The sequence below is a fragment of the Nycticebus coucang genome, chromosome 7 (assembly GCF_027406575.1).
Source record: "Nycticebus coucang isolate mNycCou1 chromosome 7, mNycCou1.pri, whole genome shotgun sequence".
In the NCBI taxonomy this organism is placed as follows: Eukaryota; Metazoa; Chordata; class Mammalia; order Primates; family Lorisidae; genus Nycticebus; species Nycticebus coucang.
The window spans coordinates 126,370,247-126,391,926 of record NC_069786.1 but is presented as its reverse complement, the minus strand read 5'-3'; the positions used below and the strand labels follow the sequence as shown (position 1 = coordinate 126,391,926).

Sequence of the window (21,680 nt, the reverse complement as noted above, 5' to 3'; positions counted from 1 at the left end):
CACTAGAAGTCATATTGTATCTCTTCTCAGACAACAGTGGAACAAAACTAGAAATCAACCCCAAGAGAAACAATTGTAGACTCTTACATCACCAAATAAAAATTGACTTTTGATTTTTACTGCTTTATGTCCTCATAAGTGAGCAAATGCTTTGTTTTTTGGCATCCTTAATTCAGTAGAGGTAGTTGGAACACAATCTGAGATTTATTAACGTAATCGAGTTGCAAATCCAGTTTATTTATGTTTTGAAATTTTCTTTGTAATGCAGCCACAGCGCTGGTGGTTAAGTTTCTCCATGAAGTTTATTAACTGAAGTCCTGACTGTACAGTAAGAGTCAGCTTTAGCCCTTGTGAGTTTACAGCTCTTAGAGATGATGGCCAAGAGGGAAGTTGTGTTTCTAGAACTATTTGTGAGTGACCATGAGAAATTTCCTTGGTGTAGTACAGTTTTTGGGATTCAGCTTATCTGCTTGAGAATGGCAATGACTGATAAGCAGAAGATTGCACATCTGCATTGTCCCTGTGAATTCCGCTGGTGATATGAGAGTTAAATATACCCCTGCCCCCCCCCAAAAAAAAAAATCATTGTTTACATTGTGGATTCCATGTACCAAAATTTTCTGGAATAATCTCAACCACAATTTTTTTTTATTTGTTTATTTTTTTCTATCACACAAATACTTTAGTACCAAACCACATATCTATAATTCTACCAGAAATAGTACAACTTGGTCAGACCATGTTTCCCATTTTTTGATAAACTTCGCCTTAGACTGTCTTTCATTTTCTGCCATTCCTTTCAGCCAAAACGTTGTTCCTTCCAAGTCAAGGAAGCTGGAGCAGAGATGTGGGAAAAATTGTGCTCAGTAATCTGAATCTGAACTTGCTTCTTCCTCTGAGTAGGAATGTGAGACTCCAGTCATAAAGCGAGCAATTATAAAACGTGTGCCACTTCTGTATCCTCACCACCTTCCCTCATATTGCCCTTCCTTTTCACATTCAGCATTTGCTGTCAGTTTAGAATTCTTTTTTATTACTTTCTTCCCTTCAGTAGGTCTTGAGAGGAGTGTGGATTCTCTCAGGACCAGTGTCTCTGGATGGTAGATTGTTCAACTGCGCATTTCACTGTTGGGAGTGACTGGTGTACGTTTTGACTGTATGTCTTATGGTTTGTTACACAGTTAGGTGAAGCCATGGCTATTCAAATACATGACCATAACATATATGGCACTCACCACAGACAACCCCTACCATTTCCCTGCAATTTGGTGAGTCAAAACTTGTGGGAAATAGTGTTTACTTTGCTATTCTATAGCTTACTGTTCTCAAACTTGAGAGCACATCAGACACACAGAGAGGGCTGGTTGAATCACAGAGATCTGGGCTACACCTTCAGAGTTTCTGATGCAGCACATCTGGGGCAGGGCCTCAGAACTTGCATTTCTGACAAGTTCCCAGGGTATTGATGGTGCTGCTGGTCTGGGGACCACACTCTGAGAATCACTGATACAGTGTGATGAATGCAGACACCTCAAATAATATAAACAAGAGGTCAGCTGAAATCAGATTTAATCAATTGCAAAATAAAAGGAACTAAATCTTTTAAAAACCTTTCTGTACTTTCTCACCTTTTAAAATTTCTCTTTGTTAATATACATACTTGCATGAAAATAGTCCTCTAAGTTTTATTTTCTCTCCAAAGTTCTGTGATGGAGCCTTAATGTTTGATTTTGCCTACTACTCATTGGCTGCCTATGCTGGACCCAGTATCTAATGTTGGTATATTTCATAATGAAAAATATCTGGAGTGGGAGGGTTTGAGCCTACCTTTTCTTCTCCAAATCTGTTATCCTCCTTCTTACCTCAGTTATAAACCAAGCCACTTTATTTGTCGAAAAACATGCTATATAATTAATTGAGGGTGCAGGATTATTTCATTACAATGCTTTGCCTGTTGTTTATGTGTAAATACACATAACACAATGATCTTTAATGTCAAGTTGTGAAATACCATTTTGTCATTAATGTTTAATCTCAGTGCTTTAATCATGGTATTATAAGCATTTACATTTAAAAATAATTTTTATAGCAAATTGGTAAGAAAAGTAGGCCACTTTATAATGGACAATTTTAACCATAGATACATATAGTATGTTTAGAGGACATGTTGGTTGGTTTGTAAATTGTAAAGAAATATTTGAATGTTAAGTTTTGTTATTCAAGGGAATAGTATTTCTTCCCTAAGCATAATCTGGCAGATTGATTTTCATCCCTCTGAACCATCTATTTTCTTTTGCAACGGATATCTTTTTGTAGTTCCTCTTTTGTTAAACTCCTGAGTTATCTTTTTTTCCTTATAGCTGGTATAGATCATAAGTAGAATCTACCCTCTAGTGGCCAAAAGCAACATGAAAAAAAGACATAAAACAAGGCTAAAAAATTATGAACAGATTGATTTTTTTCATGTGACTAGTTTGTAGCCTAGTTTTAAAGGCAATTCCAAGAGGAGATTTTCAGAAATTTTTAGATCAACACAGTTAGAAAAATTCCCAAGGTGATGGAGAAGTTTACGGTCAAATCCTTTAAATATATGACTGTTTCTGTTAAAGCAGGTTCACTGTTGAGTTCTCTTGACTTCTGATGCCTTCATAAGCATCAGTAGTCACAATTCAGCTGTCATCTACCATGGAATCTTTGATTTGTTCTGAAATGATTTTTTGAAAGAGAATACTATTTGTAAGGATGTAACTCAGAATAATGATTGTTTGCTTTTCTGCGATGTATTTAAAAAGTTTTTCTTTCTAACGTATTATGATGTATACTCTTAATCTAGAGAGGTGTCAGGATTTTTTTTTTTTTACTGTTATTTGCATTTATTTTATGTTGCATCTGTTCCCGTGCCATAAGTTTTTATTTCTTCAGTTTCTTCTGGGGTATCTTTTTCTTCTGTGCTACCTCGTCTTCTGGTTTGGGAACAATCTGTTCCTTTTCAGTAAGGATCATCTCAGTGTGGCAGGGGGAGCTCATGTATGGGTTAATGAGCTCTGTAAGTTGGGCAACGCATCTTGGGTGCTTTGTTCACTTGGATATGGTCAATGGCCAGAGAATCTACATCTAAACCCTTAAGTTCAGCATTACTCTCTGCATTTTTAAGCATATGCAGCAAAAATTCAGCACTCTTTTTGGGCCACGGACCCTGTGTCCAACCCCACTGTTTGGCCTGGGCACACCTACCAACTCCACCATTGTAGCGTCAGAATGGTACACATTGTTTCTTTAAGGTGACATCCTTCAGATACTTGGTGGCTTTTCGTATATGCATACCCTTGATGGCCTGGGCAGTTTCACGTGTGTTCTTTTTTTGGCCGGGGCTGGGTTTGAACACACCACCTCCGGCATATGGGACCGGCGCCCTACTCCTTGAGCCACAGGCACCACCCTTCATGTGTGTTCTTAAAGTGAACACGAAGATTTGAGCCTCTTGACTTGCATGACTTTGTGGGGTTTTCTGGGTCAAGTGAATAGCGAACCATTTTCACAGATCACCTCAGGGCGCTTAGGGGAAGGGCTGTGTCAGGATTTTTAACATCTTCAGAGATCTATTCTGTTTGTTAAAAGGTATCCTTATTTTAAAAAGTACTTTCTCTGTTAATTCTACATCTTATTATGATTGCTATCTTTTTTGTCTTAAAAAGTGTCTTCTAATAAGCCTGGTCTTTTCCCTTTATAGACTATAAGAATTACCCTCATCGCCCCATCCTCCTAAGAAAATCCTTAAATGAAGGATTTTCTAATTTTACTTGTTCTCTTACTGCTCAAATGTTAGACTCAGAGAGGATGATGGTCATTTCCTTCATAATCAGCATCGTGAGTGTGGAGTAGTGATACTAAAGTAAAAGACCCTTGCAGAAGGGATGATATTATCCCTTTGTATTATACAAATAACATATTTCCATTGTGATAATTAGGAAACATGAACAGGCATATTTAAATTTAGAAAATAATCCCTTAACAAAACCATCGTCAATTTTGGAAAATATTTCCCCAGGCACTTTTATTCATATTTGTACAAAACAAACACTTGTAAAGAAAAGGAACTTGTGTATTTATGTATGCAAAGGTTATTCTGCCTTCTGATTGCATTTTTCTAGCAAATTCAGTTCACCCAATTTGATCAGATGTCTTCTCTGTTCATCAATCTGCAAGCTAAGGAACCAAGAGGAGAACAGATTGTTGTTAATGAAAAAATATGGATTTCGGGATCATATCCTGCCTGATAAGCCAAAGTTTTACTGCCGATCGGGGGTCCAGATCCAGCCCATAAGTTAGTCACAGGGAATGAGGCTATGGAAAGGAAAAGGGGTAGGTTTATAAGAAGCCAAGCATAGGCAGACGATTTTGTTGTTGAATTAGCCTCTGGCTGGTGAAATCTGGGCTTATCAACCAGGACCTGTGGACTGGCGGGGCTGGTGCTGTTTTTCTCCTGTGCGTGGTCTTCACTGCCCATGAGAAGCCTGGCTGTGAGCAGAGGTGTTCTTCACGGCCGTGTGCTCAGGGACTTCGCTGAGTATGTGATGCAGGCACCTATTGCAGAAGTTTGGCCCCCACATCGTCTTTTTAGTTCATGTTTGCACTCCAGGTCTGGCAACCACATGTCGTATTAATTAGGCACTCACAATGTGCCTGGGGTTGCATTAGGAAGGCATCACCACCTCATGTGCCTTGCCAACTGCATGTTTCCCAGAGGGAGGAGCAGGCAATCCTCCTTTATAAATACCCTTTACTGCCACCAGTACCCACGAGTCACCTTGAAGGAAGATGTGACACACTGGCCCTGGGCTGCAGCCGCACACCTGCTGGTCCGGAACTGCCCGCCTAGACGTGCCGTCAATACTGGGCTACAGAAGGTGTTTAATGAAAAGAAAATGGCGTCAAATACATTTTATTTTCAGAACGGGTAACTTGGGGAGCAAGCCCCCTGCAGTCTCTTAAACTATCAAATTGTACTCCCCTCAATTCTCCCATCTCAGTGACCTTCCAAGAACAGTACCCAAGGTCATTACACAGGCAGGGCTGTGGCTTTGCAGGGGACCCACAGCGTTCCTGGCAGGGCCTTGCTCTCTGCGCATTCTAAATTCTGTCATGTTCTCTACCAGTTTCTCTTCCTCTCTGTCTGTTGGAGTTTTCTCTCCTGTGCCTTTTGTTTGTTTGTTTGTTTTTTTCTGTTTCCATCTTTATTTATTTATTTATTTTTTTTGTAGAGACAGAGTCTCACTGTACCGCCCTCGGGTAGAGTGCCATGACATCACACTGCTCACAGCAACCTCTAACTCTTGGGCTTAACGCGATTCTCCTGCCTCAGCCTCCCGAGCAGCTGGGACTACAGGCGCCCGCCACAACGCCCGGTTATTTTTTGGTTGCAGTTTGGCCGGGGCTGGGTTTGAACCCGCCACCCTCGGCATATGGGGCCGGCGCCCTACTCACTGAGCCACAGGCGCCGCCCCTGTTTCCATCTTGATACCTCTGCATCTCGGCCTCCCTCTTCCTCTCTCTCCTTCTCCTGTGCTCTTCCCTCTCTGCTGTCTCTTTTTTTCCCTCTACCTCTGACCCCCTCTGTCTTCTTACATAGAACCTTTCTTCTTTAACTATGGCACAGTTGATCTCTAGTGCTTGACAATATAGTCAGAATTCAGCAAATACTCATTAAAATGAACTGATTTTTTTTTTTTTCCAAATCACATCTCTTGTCCTGGGATAAGCTTTCAATTCCTTTTGTTCAGTTAAGGTCTCCTCCTTTTATTTTTTTTTTGCAGTTTTGGCCAGGGCTGGGTTTGAACCCGCCACCTCCGGCATATGGGGCCAGCGCCCTACTCCTTTGAGCCACAGGCACTGCTCTAAGGTCTCCTCCTTTTAGAATATTATTCCACACCTCTTTCCACTCTGTCTCCTTACTCTTAGCCCCATCCTACAATGAAATTCTGTTGTATTAATATTCGAAAGTGCCTGGAAGAGAAATTGGCCCATAGAAGGAAACTCAATGTCAATTCCTCCATTCCTCTAAAAAGCAATTGCAATATCTCCTCCCACCCCCCACCTCTCCCTCCTTCTCACCCTTCACAGCCTATTCATTACCAAGTATTTCTGTTGCTTTGTGAAGGGCTGTTGAGATGTGTGTTCCAGCTGGCCCTGCCACCACCCGCATCCCTTCCCTGGACAACCAGAGTAGCGTCATCACTGGTTTCTCCATATTGATTCTTGCAGGTCTTATCCCCATTCTCTGAAAGGTGATCAGGAGTGATCTTTCTGAACTTCAAATCTGCTTCCCCCCCGCCCCACTACATCACCTCCATTAGAGGCATCAGCAGGCCTGGCACCTGCCTGCACTTCAGGAGGCCCGACCCTTCTTCAGAACCAGCCAAGGGCTGTGCCCCCCTTACCAGGGGTCTTTGGCTGCTTCTCTTTATTTATTGCTCCTCTGCACACTCTTGGCTCCCTGTGCCCCCTCCCCAGGGCACAGCCAGATCTGCTGCTGCTTCCTCAAGCTGGAGCCCCAGGCTCCTGTCGCTTACACTTCCCCAGTTATGACTCTCTTGTTTTGGACAATTGATGGCTGTCAGTCGTGAGTGCCCCAGTAGAGGCATTCTGTTTTTACTCATCATACCGCCCAAGTGACCAGCGCAGGGCCTGACACACAGCAGGCATTTAATAACTGTTTGCTGACTTAGAGAATGAGTCGACTGAGGAGGCAAACATGAGGCGAAGAGTGAAGGTAGCGAGTCTCCGTGATGGTCGGGAATACAGGCGCACCGTGGGAGCAGCTGGAGTAGGATTTAGAGCGGGGTCTTCACCATCCCTCCTGTCAGAACCCCAGAGACGGAGGCGGACATTTATAGATGGTTCAGTCACAAATAAATAACAGTGAAGTTTATGGCCTAAAGCTTTAATTTGGCGTCTATCTTCAGTCTTTCCAATTTAATATTTATAAGAACCACCGTAAGTGGAAATATTGACCGATATGAGTCTTTTTACATCTATTTTCTCTCCTGGCCAAGGTGCTAGGAGCAATAAAAGGATACAAAATTAAGGAGGAAAATAAGTGCCATCTGCAGCCATTGCCCTGCACACACCCAGGAACGCCCTGGGTTTACTTAACAGCTGCCGCCGCGGACACAACTGTTTCTTGCTTTATCATGTGCGTATAGCAGGAATGTGGCTGCTTAGTTGTCAGTGTTCACAGGTTCTTTTAGAACAAGAGCTTCTGAATGCTTAATGGGATTACTATGAGCAGGGATGCTTGTTTATATATTTTTTTTCTGTTCTAAAATCAATTTCTATTATGGACCCATCAGCAAAGAGAGAGACTCAGACACACACACATAGTTTCCCTTGAACGGACTGCCTGATATTACATAGGGTTGAAGGGCTCTGTGACCACCCGCGAGTTTAGCTGGAATTTGGAAGCACGCACTCATGTTAGTACCTACGATAGGATTAGTTTCTCCGTGTTCACATCTTTAACTGCTATGCATGAGGTGACATATTTGATCTCCTGGGAACCGGCCTAGACTTGAATCAGGGAGTCACAGGTTTTCACATTTTACCCACTTACGCAGAAAAGTGGGGAAATGTCCTTTGAGTTGCAACACATCCTTAAAGGAACTACTCCCCACATCCCACACGTACTTCAGCCTGACCGTAGTGTTAAAAAAACCAAGCAAATCCAAAACACTTTAAATTCCCTCTAGCCTTGAGTGCAGTCTGTGCTGGGCCGGGAGCAGCGGCCTTGCCCGGCTGTCTTGAGCACTGGGCGGGGAGTGGCGGCCTCACCCGGCTGTCCTGAGCCCGGCACAGGGTTGCTTGGAGGCCCTGTCAGCGCTGCCTTTCTGAGCAAGCAGAGTACAAACAGTCCTCAGAGGACGTAGAGATGATGTGCTGCTGGGAATCTGTTGCACCAAGTGTGAAAGCCATCTGGCGACACCGCCAGTCTTACAGTTTTGGATTTTTCTGCGTGTGACGGTGACGGGATGGCTGGATGAGGGGAGGACAGTGCTCCCCGAGTAAACACACTGTGGTGATAGAGCTGGCGGGTCTCACGCTGACATTGAAGTGATGTTGTCTGGAGACAGTGTTGAGAGAGAAGGCTAGGGGAGGCCTTGCCTTTCCCTGGGGAGATGGACTCAAGGGCCTCTTACCACCTGGGGGCAGCGAGGCTTCCCGCTCTGGAGCAGCTTTCACCCGGGGGCAGAATCCGGGCTCCAGCTTGTCTTTGTCCAGCTGGTCAATCCTGCCAGACTGTGGTCTCTTCATCTGAAAAGGAGAAGTAGCTGCCCTGTCAGTTGGTCGGTCGGCCCCAGAGTGCTCCCAGCTTCAGGGGAGAACGTTCAACAGGGTTCTTGGTAGCTGGAGAATCCCCAGATCGGCAGGCCTCTCTCCCCACTCCTCTTTATCCCACTCGTTTGCTGTGACCCAGCCCCAGATGAGCCCAGTGCCTGGCGGCTTCTGTGGAAAAGTTCTGCTGGAGAGAGACACCCCAAGGGCTGGCCTTCTATCAGCCCCACAGTGGAAGATGGCCTCCTCAGTGCTGCACAGAAATCCTTTTTCTCAGATGAATTAACTCTCAATTTGAAATCAGTGTGTCCTCAAACTTCCTCAAGTTGTTCTTATCTAATTAAAAACATCTAGGGTAGTGACTCTCAAAAGGGATTCTTGTCTTGTATGACAATGGGAGACATTTTTAATGATCACAGCTGGAGAGGGTGGTGTGGAGAAGACAGGGTTGCTGCCCAGGGTGGCCGGTGCTGGGCCGTGCAGGACTGCTCTAATGGTACCGATCTGGTTCACTGAGAAACTCTGATTCTAGGTGTCCGACTGAATTGTGCCCCCCTATATCCATATGTTGAGGTTCTAACCTCTGAAGTCTTTGGAGATGGAGCCTTTAAAGAGGTGATTAAGGTTCAGTGAGGTCATAAGGTGGGACTGTAGTACAGTAGCCCTGGTGGCCTCATAAGAGGAAGCACAGTGGGAGGGGCCATACGGGGAGAACAGGCCACATCCGGACACGAGAAGGCAGCCCCTGTGAGCCACGGAGAGAGGCCTCAAGAGAAACCAAATCTGCCCATGCCTTGATTTTGAACTTCCAGCATCCAGAACTGTGACAAAACTAAGTTTCTGCTGTTTAACTCAACCAGGCCAGGTCATTTTGTTATGGCAGCCTTAGCAAACCACTAGGAGATGCGTTTGGGGGGCACCGTGGGAAGGTAGACAGCACACACTTGATCCACAATGCGGCCTTGGGCAAATTTCTTTACCTCTGACTCTTAATTCCTCGTATATATATCTGAACTAGTTGTGCCCATCACTTTGGGTTTTCACGGGGATTAAACAGGGTAACACCTGTAAAGGGCCTGACCCAAAGCACACGCCGCTGTCTTCCTACTAGAAGGGGAGCATCTTTCAGACAGAGACCCTGCTACTTAGCTTTGCAGACGGAACCCAGAAACACCTGGAACACAGCAGGAATGTTTTGAAAGTGCGTTGAATTAATGGCATTTTGGGTGCTGATTTAACAATTGCTGTTTGTGCAGCTTTCTGTAACAGATGGCTGCAGGTGCGGCCCCTACCTCCAGCTTTATATTTTAGTGGAGGAACAGAAATGACACGTGAAGAACTGAGCTGAAAATAGGGTTTCAGGCAGTTGTAAATGCTGTGATGGAAATCAGCTGAGTACGTCCTGATGAGTAACTGGTGTGAAGAGCGTCTTCATGCAGGGTTGTCGGGAAACTATCTAAATACACGAATTTGGCTTTTCTCTCCCTCTCTCTCTCCTCTCCTGTTCCAAGTGCTCTTCATGGGTGACTTAAGTTTCACAAGACCTGTTTGTCTGGTGACGTGATTTTCCAAAATGATGAAAGACTCTAAGTACCGTCTTCTCTTGATGTGTCCAGGAGAACGTTCCAGGAACACTCAGCGTACCTTTAAACCCTGCTGTATGCGTAAAGCAGTTAGGTTTTAGTCTCAGAAAGTTCTAAACAGGGTTTTCACCTGCGTGAATGTCCAGTGGGATAATTCAAAATTGTGAACAATGATGACCATCCTTTGTTGTGCAGGACTACCCTGGACATGGCAAGATGTTTCATATCGTCCTACCTACACACTAAATTCCTGTAGAACCTTCCAGTAATTGTGATAAGAATCTCCACCCCCAACTTCCAAAATCTCCTGTCAGAGGCAGTTCCCATTAAGAGCCATGGTTCTGAGATTCTCCAGCGATCTGACCTTCTAATCCAGTTGTCATTCTTGTTCTGTGGAGCCTTTGACACTGTGAACCGGCCTTCCCTGACTTCCTGTCCTCCCCTGGGTTCCGCGATGCTGTGCAGCTCAGGCTTTTCTCCTCTTCACCCACTTTCATTCCGTGTCCCCACCTGGCTCCTTACTCTGCACCTGCCCATTTGTGCAGATCTGACCTTGGTCCCTTCTTTTTTCCCCTCTATTCTCTTCTTTGATGGAAACTTCAGTAACACCTCCCGGATCAACTATTCCCCAAAGGGCTCTTTCTGAGCCATTCACACGCATGTTTCCAGCTGCAACCTGGACCTCTCAGGGTGAGCCCAAGCTAACCATGTCCAAGATTAAACCGGTCTTCACCCTCTCAGCCTTTCTTCCTTTGGTTGTGTCTGTGTTAATGATACCGTCCACTGACTAAGCTAAACCTGGTAGCCACTCCCACTGGTCTTTCTCAGTCTCAGAGTGTGGTTGCTAGGCTCTGTCAATTCTTCAAGTGATTGGAGCTGATTATTCAGAAGCAAGTTGTGCAAAGATCCGAGCACAGCTGATAAAATCAGCGTCCTAGAAGGGGTCACTCTGATCCTTGCCTTCTCATCTTTTATTTTATTAAAAAAAAAAAATCTTTGGACTAGCCTAATTTTTTTTTAGACCCTGGGCATCCTGCCCTGAGCTAATTTGTCTGCCTGAATTAATTATCAGCAGGGGGTGACAGCCTCATTTTCACAGAAGCCTTCTCTGTTGGAAGGAATGCCTTTTTATTCAAACAGTCCGATTTAGGTTCCCTGGCACCCAGTGTAAAGGGTGCCTTGACATTTCCATAAAAACATTTAAATGTTACCAACTCTGAAGAAACAGTTTTAGAATACGAAACCTTTATCTCCCCCCACCCCACCCCAAGGAAGAAAAACATTACCAGCTTAATTATCTCTGTAAAATAACTTCCTCATTTGCTTTTTGCAGTGCTAGTGGAAAAAGATAATGATACTGTTTTCAAAAAGTGAAAGCAATTATAGATGATATCATAAACTTGCTTTTTATCTTTGCCTATTTAAATAACATCTCCATTCAGCGGTCAAAGATGCATGAGTGTCATATATTACCTTTCTCTGTTGATTGTGAGAAGGTCTGCTAGGGTAGTAAGCACGCTTGCACAGAGGCTGCTGGCAACTGTTACTCCATACTGACCTCAGAAAGTGCTTACAATTAGGAGAGAAAGCCAGCAGACACTTAACTCTCTCTATCCATATATTTCTTGTGATTAAAAAAAAGCACAACATGAGATCTACCTTCTTAACAATTTTTTTAAGTGCAGTATTGTTTACCGTATGCACACTGCCATTCAGCAGGTATCTAGAACATTCTGACCCTGCACAATTACAACTTTATTCCATTGAATAGCAGCTTCCCATTTCCCTCTCCCTGCAGACCCTGGGCAACTATTATTCTGCCTTTTGTTCCTATGAGTCTATGTTAGACACCCCATGTAAGTAGAATCATGCAATATTCGTTCTGTGACTGGCTTGCTTCACCTGGCAGAAAGTCCTGCAGGCTCCTCCATGTAGCAAATGATAGGATTGCCTTCATTGTTAAGGCTGAATAATATTCCACTGTGCGTCAACATCACCTTCTCTATCTGTTCACACGTTGACGGACATGTAGGTTGTTTCCACCTCTTGGTTATTGTGAATAATGTTGCATTGAACTTGGAAGTGCTGATATAAGGAATCCTGTTTTCAATTCTTTTGGATAAATACCCAGAAGTGAGATTGCTGAATCATTTGGTAGTTCTATTTTTAATTTTGTGAGGAACCTCTATACTGTTTCCATCGTTGCTGCACCATTTTATATTCTCACCAACAGTGTGCAAAAGTTCCAGTTTCTCTACATTTTGCCTACATTTGATATATATGTATTTTAATAATTGAACAGGTATGACATGACCTCTCAGTGCTTTCAGCTGGCATTTCCCTCTGATGCTTAGTGATGGTGGTTAATGATGTCATTTTCATATACCAGTTGGCCCTTTGCATTATGTTATACCATACATGAGAATCAACTCAAAATGGATTAAATACTTAGATGTAAGACTGAAACTATGAAACTTCTAGAAGAAAACATAGGGGGAAAACTTCATAACCTTGTTCTTAGAAATGATTTCTTCAGTGAAATCAATGAAAGAATGAAAAGGGAGAAAATATTTGCAAACCATATACATTGATAAGGTGTTAATTATCCAAAATTATTATAAGAAGAAAGATCTTCCATTTATTCCAGATCAGGAGTCATCAAACTTGTTCTCTAAAGGGCTACAGAATAAATATTTAGGATTCGCAGGCTGTAGGGTCTCTGTTGCAATTCCCCAGTCTGCTGTTATAGTGTGTAAGTGGCTGAAAACAATATGCAATTGGTGGGTGTGGCTGTGTCCCAATAAAACTTTATTTACAAAAACAGCCTGGGATGCATTTGCCCTGTGAGCCAGTTTGCTGACTCCTGATCTAGAGCAGAGTTTATCAGCCTGGCTGCACTGACGTTTTGCTGGGTAGTCTTGTTGTGGGGCTGTCTTGGACATTGCAGGATGCTTACTTAGCAGTACTGTTGGCTGTACCCACTAGATGCCAGTAGCAACCTTTTCCTTCTTTTCCTGGTGCGACAACCGAATATATCTCCAAACATTGCCAAATGTCCTCTGCAGGACAAATTACTGCTAGTTGGAATCTCTTAATGAAATTATCTGATCAAGAGTAATAGGAAATATTTCCCTAAATTTACATACAGTAGGGTCAGACTGAAGAGTTGAAAATCATAGTGTATTTGTCTTAGGTAGGTCAAGGTCTCTGCAAAGGGGCCATTATCACAACCTCAATTTGGAAAGTAGTTCAAAATCAGCTGGAATAGCAACATCCTTGAGAAGTGCTCTGTTGGTGCTAATATGAGCATAGCCTACTTTTGTGATGGGCACAAGAAATAAAACCGCTCAACAGCACTGGCGTGTTTTAGTGGCACTTTCTGAGCCTTAGCATTAAGGCTGGGGACTAGGCTGGGACAGCTAGTAGTTCTAATTCTTACTTGGGCAAGGGTTTATTTTTTCTGTTTATCTGAGTTCAGAACTAACATAGGCAGGGTGATTGGTGAAAGCACTCACATGTTTTTCATTGTTTGGACAGGGCCAGAGGAAAAAATAGCTTGGTTTCACTGCAAGTTGGCAGTAACACATGTTTTTGAAAGTTGAAAACAGTGTAACACTCACGAGTGAGTCTTAAAGCACGTTGTCTTCTTGTGCTTTAGAATCAACACCTATTTTGCAAACGGCAGGGTAAAAGTTGTCTTTACCAAGAAATTATTGATTTCTTATTTTTTCCTTTCACGTAATTATGTTTTTCAATAAAAAATTTAAGTTCAATTTAAAATATTATAAATTTTACAATCCTATTTTTAAGCAAGCAACAACCCCCGAAAAGCAAACCCACATTTCATCAGAAATTACAGTTAAACTTTTTGGGCTAATTTTCTTTACGGACTTGAAAAACAAAAATAAATAAATAAATAAATAAAAATTAAAAATGAATGCATTTTTCCTTTAGTAACATTTTCTTTGGTGAAATGTATTTTTCTATTTTTTCTTAAAGTAGGGGGAGATTGAGTTTATGTGAAATGTATTTTTCTAATTTATGTAAAGGAAAAGCATGGTTTTTATGCTTGGGGGGAGCTGTTTGCTGCTCCCATTCTGTAAATCCTGCCACGCTCACTGTGCGCAGTGGCTACAGCAGACACACTCTGGGACCAGGTCTCCCGAGTGCAAGAGCCATTGGACACATAATGGTGAGATCATCCAGTGGGTGAGTGGGATCGCCCCCTTTTACACTTAGGATCATGAATAAGTGTGGTAAGAACAGGCTCTGTCTTCATAGGCTGCCTTCCAATACACATTTTGATTTTGCCCCCAGCGACCCAGCTCCTAAAATCCCGTCTGTCCGCTCCATACTGTCTCCATGGTGACTCTCCATCCACCTTCCTTGCAGGCTGACCTGTGTGGGTTTTCAATGGGACGCATTTCACAGTGGGCCTTTCTCTCTGTCCCTCAGGTTACCACGGCCTCTACTGTGAAGAGGAATATAACGAGTGTCTCTCTGCTCCGTGCCTGAACGCCGCCACCTGCAGGGACCTGGTGAACGGCTACGAGTGCGTGTGCCTGGCAGAATACAAAGGTGAGAGGCTGCTTGGCCTCACGGGACCAGAGTGGCTCTAAATGACCTCCCGAATTTCTCAGTTTAAATGTACACACCTCTCATTGGAGAATGGATCTGTTTAGAAGAAAAATCAAATGCTGGAGTGGAACGATTAATGGGCCCGAGGAGATCCATTTGCCAGTCTCGGATTTCCTCCTGAGAGAAGGAACAGTCTTTCCCCTCCCTTTCCTCCTTATATCCTCACTTTCTTTTCAGTTGAATGTGTAAAAAACTGAAAACACAAAGTGCTATGAAGGTGCGTGCTCAGATGGAGGCCAGGGTGATGGAGATGAGGAAGAGGAAACCTGGGTCTCTGCAGAGCTTGTTATGCGAGGACAGGCTGCTGGGCTTCCTGAGGGAGGTAGCAGGTGGAGTTAGATGAGTTAGCTCTCACCAAATGATTCTGCTGGGGGGGGCAAATGTTAATTCACTTGCATAGACACATGTCAGTGTCACTCTGGAAAAATAGCTGTTGTTGACAGAGTCTTTGCAGTGTGCAGACCCTGTCCTAATGTGCATTAGCTCATTACATCCTCCTGGCAGCCCCAGGAGGTGGCTGTAGTGCTGTCCCTCACAAGCCTCATCACACGGTTCCTAAGGCCCTTGCTCCCACCTCTCTGTTGGCTTCTGGCCATGGCTCATGGATGGTGTGGCTTCATGGAACCCAGACACCCTCAGAAGGTTTTGTGCCAGGAAAGCCTGCTTATCAGCTGTTGCACGCATTTCTCTAAGCCCTAAATTCAGGGCTGAGCTGAGATTTTGTAATGCTTTTCAGGCTCTATTTATAGCCAATTCACTTAACATCTTGTTCCCATTCTGTTTACTTGATACCATCCGCCTGCCCGGTGACCTCACGTTGTGACCGCTGTTGCTTCTCTTCCGAGGGGCACACCTTTATTTAGTGATGTTTTGGGCACTCTTTGGAGCCTTGTAGACCACACTGAGGAAGTGAAGAACTTGATAAACCCCTGGAAGGAAGGGTTGACAGTAGGCCAAGTCATTCCTTATGTTCAGCGACTCTGATGCTTCTGCTGGAGTGCTATGCTCACTTAGAACTAAACTCCACCAATTTCCACAAGGGCATGAGAGCAGATGTACTGGCTTCATTGCCATGGTTTTATAGTTCCAGGTCCATCAGAGCATTGAGTAAAAGGCAGCTAGTTCAATTTTGGAAAGAAGAATAAAGGAGAAATGAATTGGAAGACTTAGGGAGCTTATCCTGATTGTGCCACTGGTTTCCTGCTGAACCTGGATAAATCTCTTACACTGACCGGTCTTGATTTTCTCTGTATAAAGTAAGGGCAGTGATGTGTACAGAGACTGTGAGATTTGTTCATAACACAATTAGTAGTGGTGAATGTGCTTCAGAAAATTTAAAATGCCAAAATTTTTTTTTTTTTTGGTAGAGACACAGTCTCACTTTATGGCCCTCGGTAGAGTGCCGTGGCCTCACACAGCTCAGAGCAACCTCCAACTCCCGGGTTTCAGCGATTCTCTTGCCTCAGCCTCCCGTAGAAAATGCCAAAATTTTTTATCATAAATTTTATGAAGCAGATTTCATCTTTACAAATGACAAAATCATTAGCTGGATGTATTCTGAATAACGTCTCTTACTTTTCTATCATTGAGCCTTCATTCCTGCTATCATTATGAGAAATAAAAAAAAATACCATTGCATATGATGACCTATATTACTGTCTTTGCAAATCCACAGAACTGTGATCCCAGCCTTTCCCCATTTTCTTCCATTTTTTTCAATGGAAATTTCAAAGTTTTGCTACTTTCCCCAAGCCCCATTATTGAATCACTCACTCCTAACTGACTTCATTGACTTTGTCTCCATCTTTATGGGATAAAAAAAAGAGTTATCATGTGTAAACATCTTTGGATTTATCTAATTTTATACACCCGAAAGCAGTGGTTCTTACACATGCCCCAGTGGAATCAGTAGGTTTATTAAAATATAGATTGCTGGGCCACACCCTGACAGCTTCTAATTCAGCGGTTCCCAAGCTGTGGGTTGCGACCCCTTTGGGGGTTGAATGACCCTTTTACAGGGGTCACCTAATATCAGATATTTACATTATGATTCATACTGGTAGCAAAAATTACAGTTATGAAGTAGCAAAGAAAATAATTTTATGGTTGGGGGTCACCACAACATGAAGAACTACATTAAAGGTCGCGGCATTAGGAAGGTTGAGAACCACTGTCCTAATTCCCTACGTCTGGAGCAGAAGGTAAGAATTTGAATTTCTGCTAAGTTCTTGCATAATGCTGATGCATGCTAGTCTATGGGCCACCTTTTGAGCACTCTAGCCCTACAAACTCATCTTCAATCACTACAGCTAAAACTTAATTCTCTCTTGTATTAGCAGAACATCTGGCTCCAAGTTCATCCACCCTACATGCTTTCAGTTCTCCCCTTCCATCTTTCTAAGACTTTCCCCTAGCCATTACCTTTCTCCCTACTTATTTTCAACCTCTTACCTTCTCCTTGCTCCTTTTTTATTCACCTTTTCACCACATAAATATGTTTGTGCAACTCTTCTTCTGAGAAAGTGAGGATTTCACATCCACATTCAATATCCCTGACCCCTCCCAGTTTTCTACTAGGAATGACTCAAGAAGAGGATACTTCAAACATCTCTGAGGATTTGGGACCTCAAGAGAAGGGTTCAGGTGTTGGGAGCCTTTGCTTACAGCAGGAGTAGGGTATGCAGGTTCTAGGCAGAACTGAAGTCTTACCGTGGAGTTGAGCTGAAACGACTCCCTCAGCTTACAGGGAGAAAATGCTGCAAATATGCTTCACGGGACCCTATCTGTCAGATACTTGCTGCCCTCTTAGGGATTTGCATTTTTCTGTGTGTGTGTGTGGTCCTGAGAAAGCCAAACTGGGAGGTTCTTTCTACCGTGTGCCTTAGTTGGTGCCCAGCTGGCTTGCCTGTCCAGACTGTCCAGGGGGACTGTCCAGACTGTCCAGTGTTGTCTGTCTCTTCCCAGGTCTCCACCTTCTGACCTAGCTAGTCAGTGAGCCCACAGCAGCAACTCAAAGAGGGAGAAAAGGTTTAGGAGATTAAAAAAATATATTGCAACAACTCTAAACACTCAAGAGAGGAAGTGAAAAAAGTAATGTATACTCCTCAAAATTGAATTTGGAACTGGCGAAGCAAAAGGAGGAGCTATCTCATGACAGACGTGAAGATATGAGGACATGGAAACCACAAGTGAAAAGACAGGACATGTGGAGCAAGGAGCCAAGAGATCTGTTTCCATCTGAGCAATGAACGCTCCAGAACTAGGAGCACAAGGAAATAAAACCAGAATCAACTAATTGCTAGAGGGAGCCATCTGTGAGCTGAAGGAAATCTAGTTTTCAAATAGAATGAACTCATAGGGTGGCAGAGGTAAGGAAGGAAGGAGAGGATACACACTTAGAACTTCCCTGATAAAATTTCTAACTGCAAGGACGAAGAGAAATTTTTATAATATTCTTCACAGGGAGTACAGGTTACATGGAGAAGGAGAATCAAGCCAGTTTTGTCCTGCTTCTCTCTATAGCGAAGGTAAAGAGTAGTTGAGCAGTGTTTCCGACTTTTAAGTGGAAAAGTCTGGGGGGTGGGGGAAGGATCATTTATATTTGAGGGCAAAAGAAAGACATTGCTATATATTCAGGATACAGAAAACATAACACCACGTTCCCTCCCTAGGAGAATTATTTCTAGAGGCATGCTCACTAACTAGGAACTAAATCAGAACAAAGGTATCTGGATAGGGGAAGATGGAGAATGGAAGAGGAGGGCTAGGCAGACTTTGTTAAATGCAGGGATAAACCTAAATAGATGATATTAACATGACTGTGGGTTTCATGGTGAAACAAAGTCTCTCGAAAAAAATAGGTATACCTGCCTTATTGTTTCCATTGCTGCATAATGAATTACTACATGTTAGCGCAGGGGTCCTCAAACTTTTTAAACGGGGGGCCAGTTCACTGTCCCCAAGACCGTTGGAGGGCCGGACTATAGTTTAAAAAAAAACTATGAACAAATTCCTATGCACACTGCACATATCTTATTTTGAAGTAAAAAAAACAAAACAGGAACAAATACAATCACAACACCTCATGCGGCCTGTGGGCTGCAGTTTGAGGACCCCGTGTTAGTGGCTTAAAACAACACTGTTTAATTATAACAGTTTGAAAGGTCCAGGTGTGGCTTAATGGATTCCCAGGTTAGGGTCTCACAAGGCTAAAGGCAAGGGGCTAGAAGGGCTGCACTCTCATCTAAGGGTCGAATGGTAAAGGAGCAGCTTTCGAGTCACCTCTGGTTATTGGCAGGATTCATATTCTTGTGTGGCCATAGAATTCATGATAGCTTTCTTCTTGAAGGCCAGCACCATGATAAAGCCCCCCCCCCACCTTAATTCATACCTATAATGAGGGCCTGGACCCTCTTCAAGGTCTCACCTGATTCGGTCAGGCCCTCCAAGGATAAAGTCAACTGATTAAGGACCTTAATTACATTTTTAACCTCTTAACTGCTGTTATATTCTTGTTTAGAAGTTCATCCTAAGGGATGGAATTATATACAGTGTGACTCACTGAGGGAGTTAGTTACCTTATAGTGTGTCCACCACTTCTGTTCTTCAGGAAAAAATTAAAATAGTTTTTGTATAACTTTAACTTCTATTTTGTGAATTGGATGGGGTCGGGATACAAATTATTGGAAGGCACACAACTGTGTTAAAGATTTCATCCCATTGGGCAGGTAAAATATTTAATTCCAGTGTATTTATGAGAACATTTCAGTCTACGTTTACATAAGGCTGCTGAAAACATTGGAAGGCAAACCCTACCAATGTCACAGTAAATGGCAGAACCTCTAAGAACAGTGAGGTGGTTGGGTGGTAGGGAGGATTAGGAAAAAGGAAATAAAAGACAGACAGAAGGAGCTAAATTGTGTTCTCCAGGATAGAGGAAGGAAGGGGAGAGTCACAAGACTCTGTGCTTTTTTCTCTTTGGGGGATGGACATCCTCTTCTTTTCAGAAGCATTTCTGCCAATCTATATTTAAACATAACATGCCTGTAAAATTTTAGAAAACTATCAGGTGGGTAGGTATCAATTCCTAAACTAGTGTATACCAGGAGTTAGAAATTGGATAGGTGGTATGTTAAGGGTAGGGTTGGCTTTAACTTTCTACTTTACATATGTGGTTTTTTACATGGTGATTTCTACTGTTTTATGTTTTTTGTTTTTTTTAAAAACTTAAATCCAACCTCCAAATAGTAAGTGCAATAGGAAGTCACGTAATTATAGCTGAGAATATTCTGAAAAAGGGAGCAATGAGAGGGAACTTCTGCCACCTGGTAAAACGCATTATAATGCCGCAGCTATTATGACATTCATATACTTGTGTTACAGGGGGAAGAATGGACAGATAATCAGAACTGAAGAATAGCCCCCAAACCACTGTCTATAATAATGTCCACTCTTAAAGAGGAATTACTATGAATAAGAAAAGAATCTTTTTAAATAACTAGTGCTAGAAAAATTGGGCTGCTAAACAGGAAAAAAATGCTTACACTTTTAAATAAATTCCATTTGAATAATAATTGAAAGCCCTCTTTTTTTTTCTTTTCTTTTTTTATTAAATCATAGCTGTGTACATTGATATGATCATAGGGCATCATTCACTAACTTCACAGACCATTTACCAAGTTTCACATATACCCTTGTAAGATGCACCCCTGGTGTAATCCCACCAATCCCCTTCCCTCTACCCACCTCGCCCGTCCCTCCCCTCCCTTTCCCCCTTCCCCCTATTCTCAGGTTGTAACTGGGTTATAGCTTTCATGTGAAAACCCTAAATTAGTCTCATAGTAGGTCTGAGTACATTGGGTACTTTTTCTTCCATTCTTGAGATACTTTACTAAGAAGAATATGTTCCAGCTCCATCCATGTAAACATGAAAGAGGTAAAGTCTCCATCTTTCTTTAAGGCTGCATAATATTCCATGGTGTACATATACCACAACTTATTAATCCATTCGTGGATCGATGGGCACTTGGGCTTCTTCCATGACTTAGCAATTATGAATTGGGCTGCAATAAACATTCTGGTACAAATATCTTTGTTATGATGTGATTTTTGGTCTTCTGGGTGTATGCCCAGTAGAGGGATTACAGGATTGAATGGCAGATCTATTTTTAGATCTCTGAGTGTTCTCCATATCTCTTTCCAAAAGGAATGTATTAATTTGCATTCCCACCAGCAGTGCAAAAGTGTTCCCTTTTCTCCACATCCGCGCCAACATCTCTGGTCTTGGGATTTTGTGATATAGGCTAGTCTCACTAGAGTTAGATGATATCTCAAAGTAGTTTTGATTTGCATTTCTCTGATGATTAAAGATGATGAGCATTTTTTCATATGTCTGAAGGCTGCACGCCTGTCTTCTTCAGAGAAGTTTCTCTTCAAATCCCTCGCCCAGCCTGCGATGGGATCCCTTGTTCTATTCTTGCTAATGCGTTTGAGTTCTCTGTGGATTCTGGTTATTAAACCTTTATCGGAGACATAACCTGCAAATATCTTCTCCCATTCTGAGGGCTGTTTGCTTGCTTTACGAAAGCCCTCTTTTTTGACTTGAAGTCCTTCTTTATTTACTGCAAGTCCCTTTCTCCAACTCCCTCCCCCCTTTTTAATCAACCTGAGAATTGGAACAGACAGCACCTTTATTTCCTAAATTTTTGTTCTTCCCTTAACAACTCTTCTTCTGGGCTTTTGTCCATGCTGTTCCAGGGAAATGGATTTCAGGAAAACCCGTGGTGAGCTAAGGGAACAGTTGTTGGTGAATCTACAACACCTTCCTTCCACCTGTGTCTTGGCATTCCTGCCCCTTTGCCCCATTGATCTCTGGGAGCCTCCTGAAAATCACCCTACTTTGTCTTTTGCAGATCCCTTCCTTCCCCCGGGCTCCTGTCTGCCTGCTCTGACCGAGTCCTTGTTCCCAGGATACCAGGAATGATGTTGGTCCCTGGGGAGGAAGAGGCTCATTCTTGAGCCCATGCTCAACCACCCCTCCTTTGCCCTTATCTGCTCCTGTGGCTGACTCTGGTGGGAGTGAAGTGTTGATCTTCACAGGGAGGTGACTCTGACTCTCCCAGTGTTTTCTAT

At 42.9% G+C, this 21,680-nt stretch overlaps 1 protein-coding gene across 3 annotated transcripts in view; it reads left to right on the top strand.

The window, feature by feature from the left end:
• Nucleotides 1-21,680, top strand: part of DNER (delta/notch like EGF repeat containing) — a 334,821-nt gene that overhangs the window by 287,851 nt on the left and 25,290 nt on the right. For all 3 annotated transcript variants that reach the window (XM_053597823.1, XM_053597822.1, XM_053597824.1), the window contains one exon: nt 14,367-14,489. In XM_053597823.1, the coding sequence (XP_053453798.1) occupies nt 14,367-14,489 (123 nt within the window). The remainder of the gene's footprint in view (nt 1-14,366; nt 14,490-21,680) is intronic.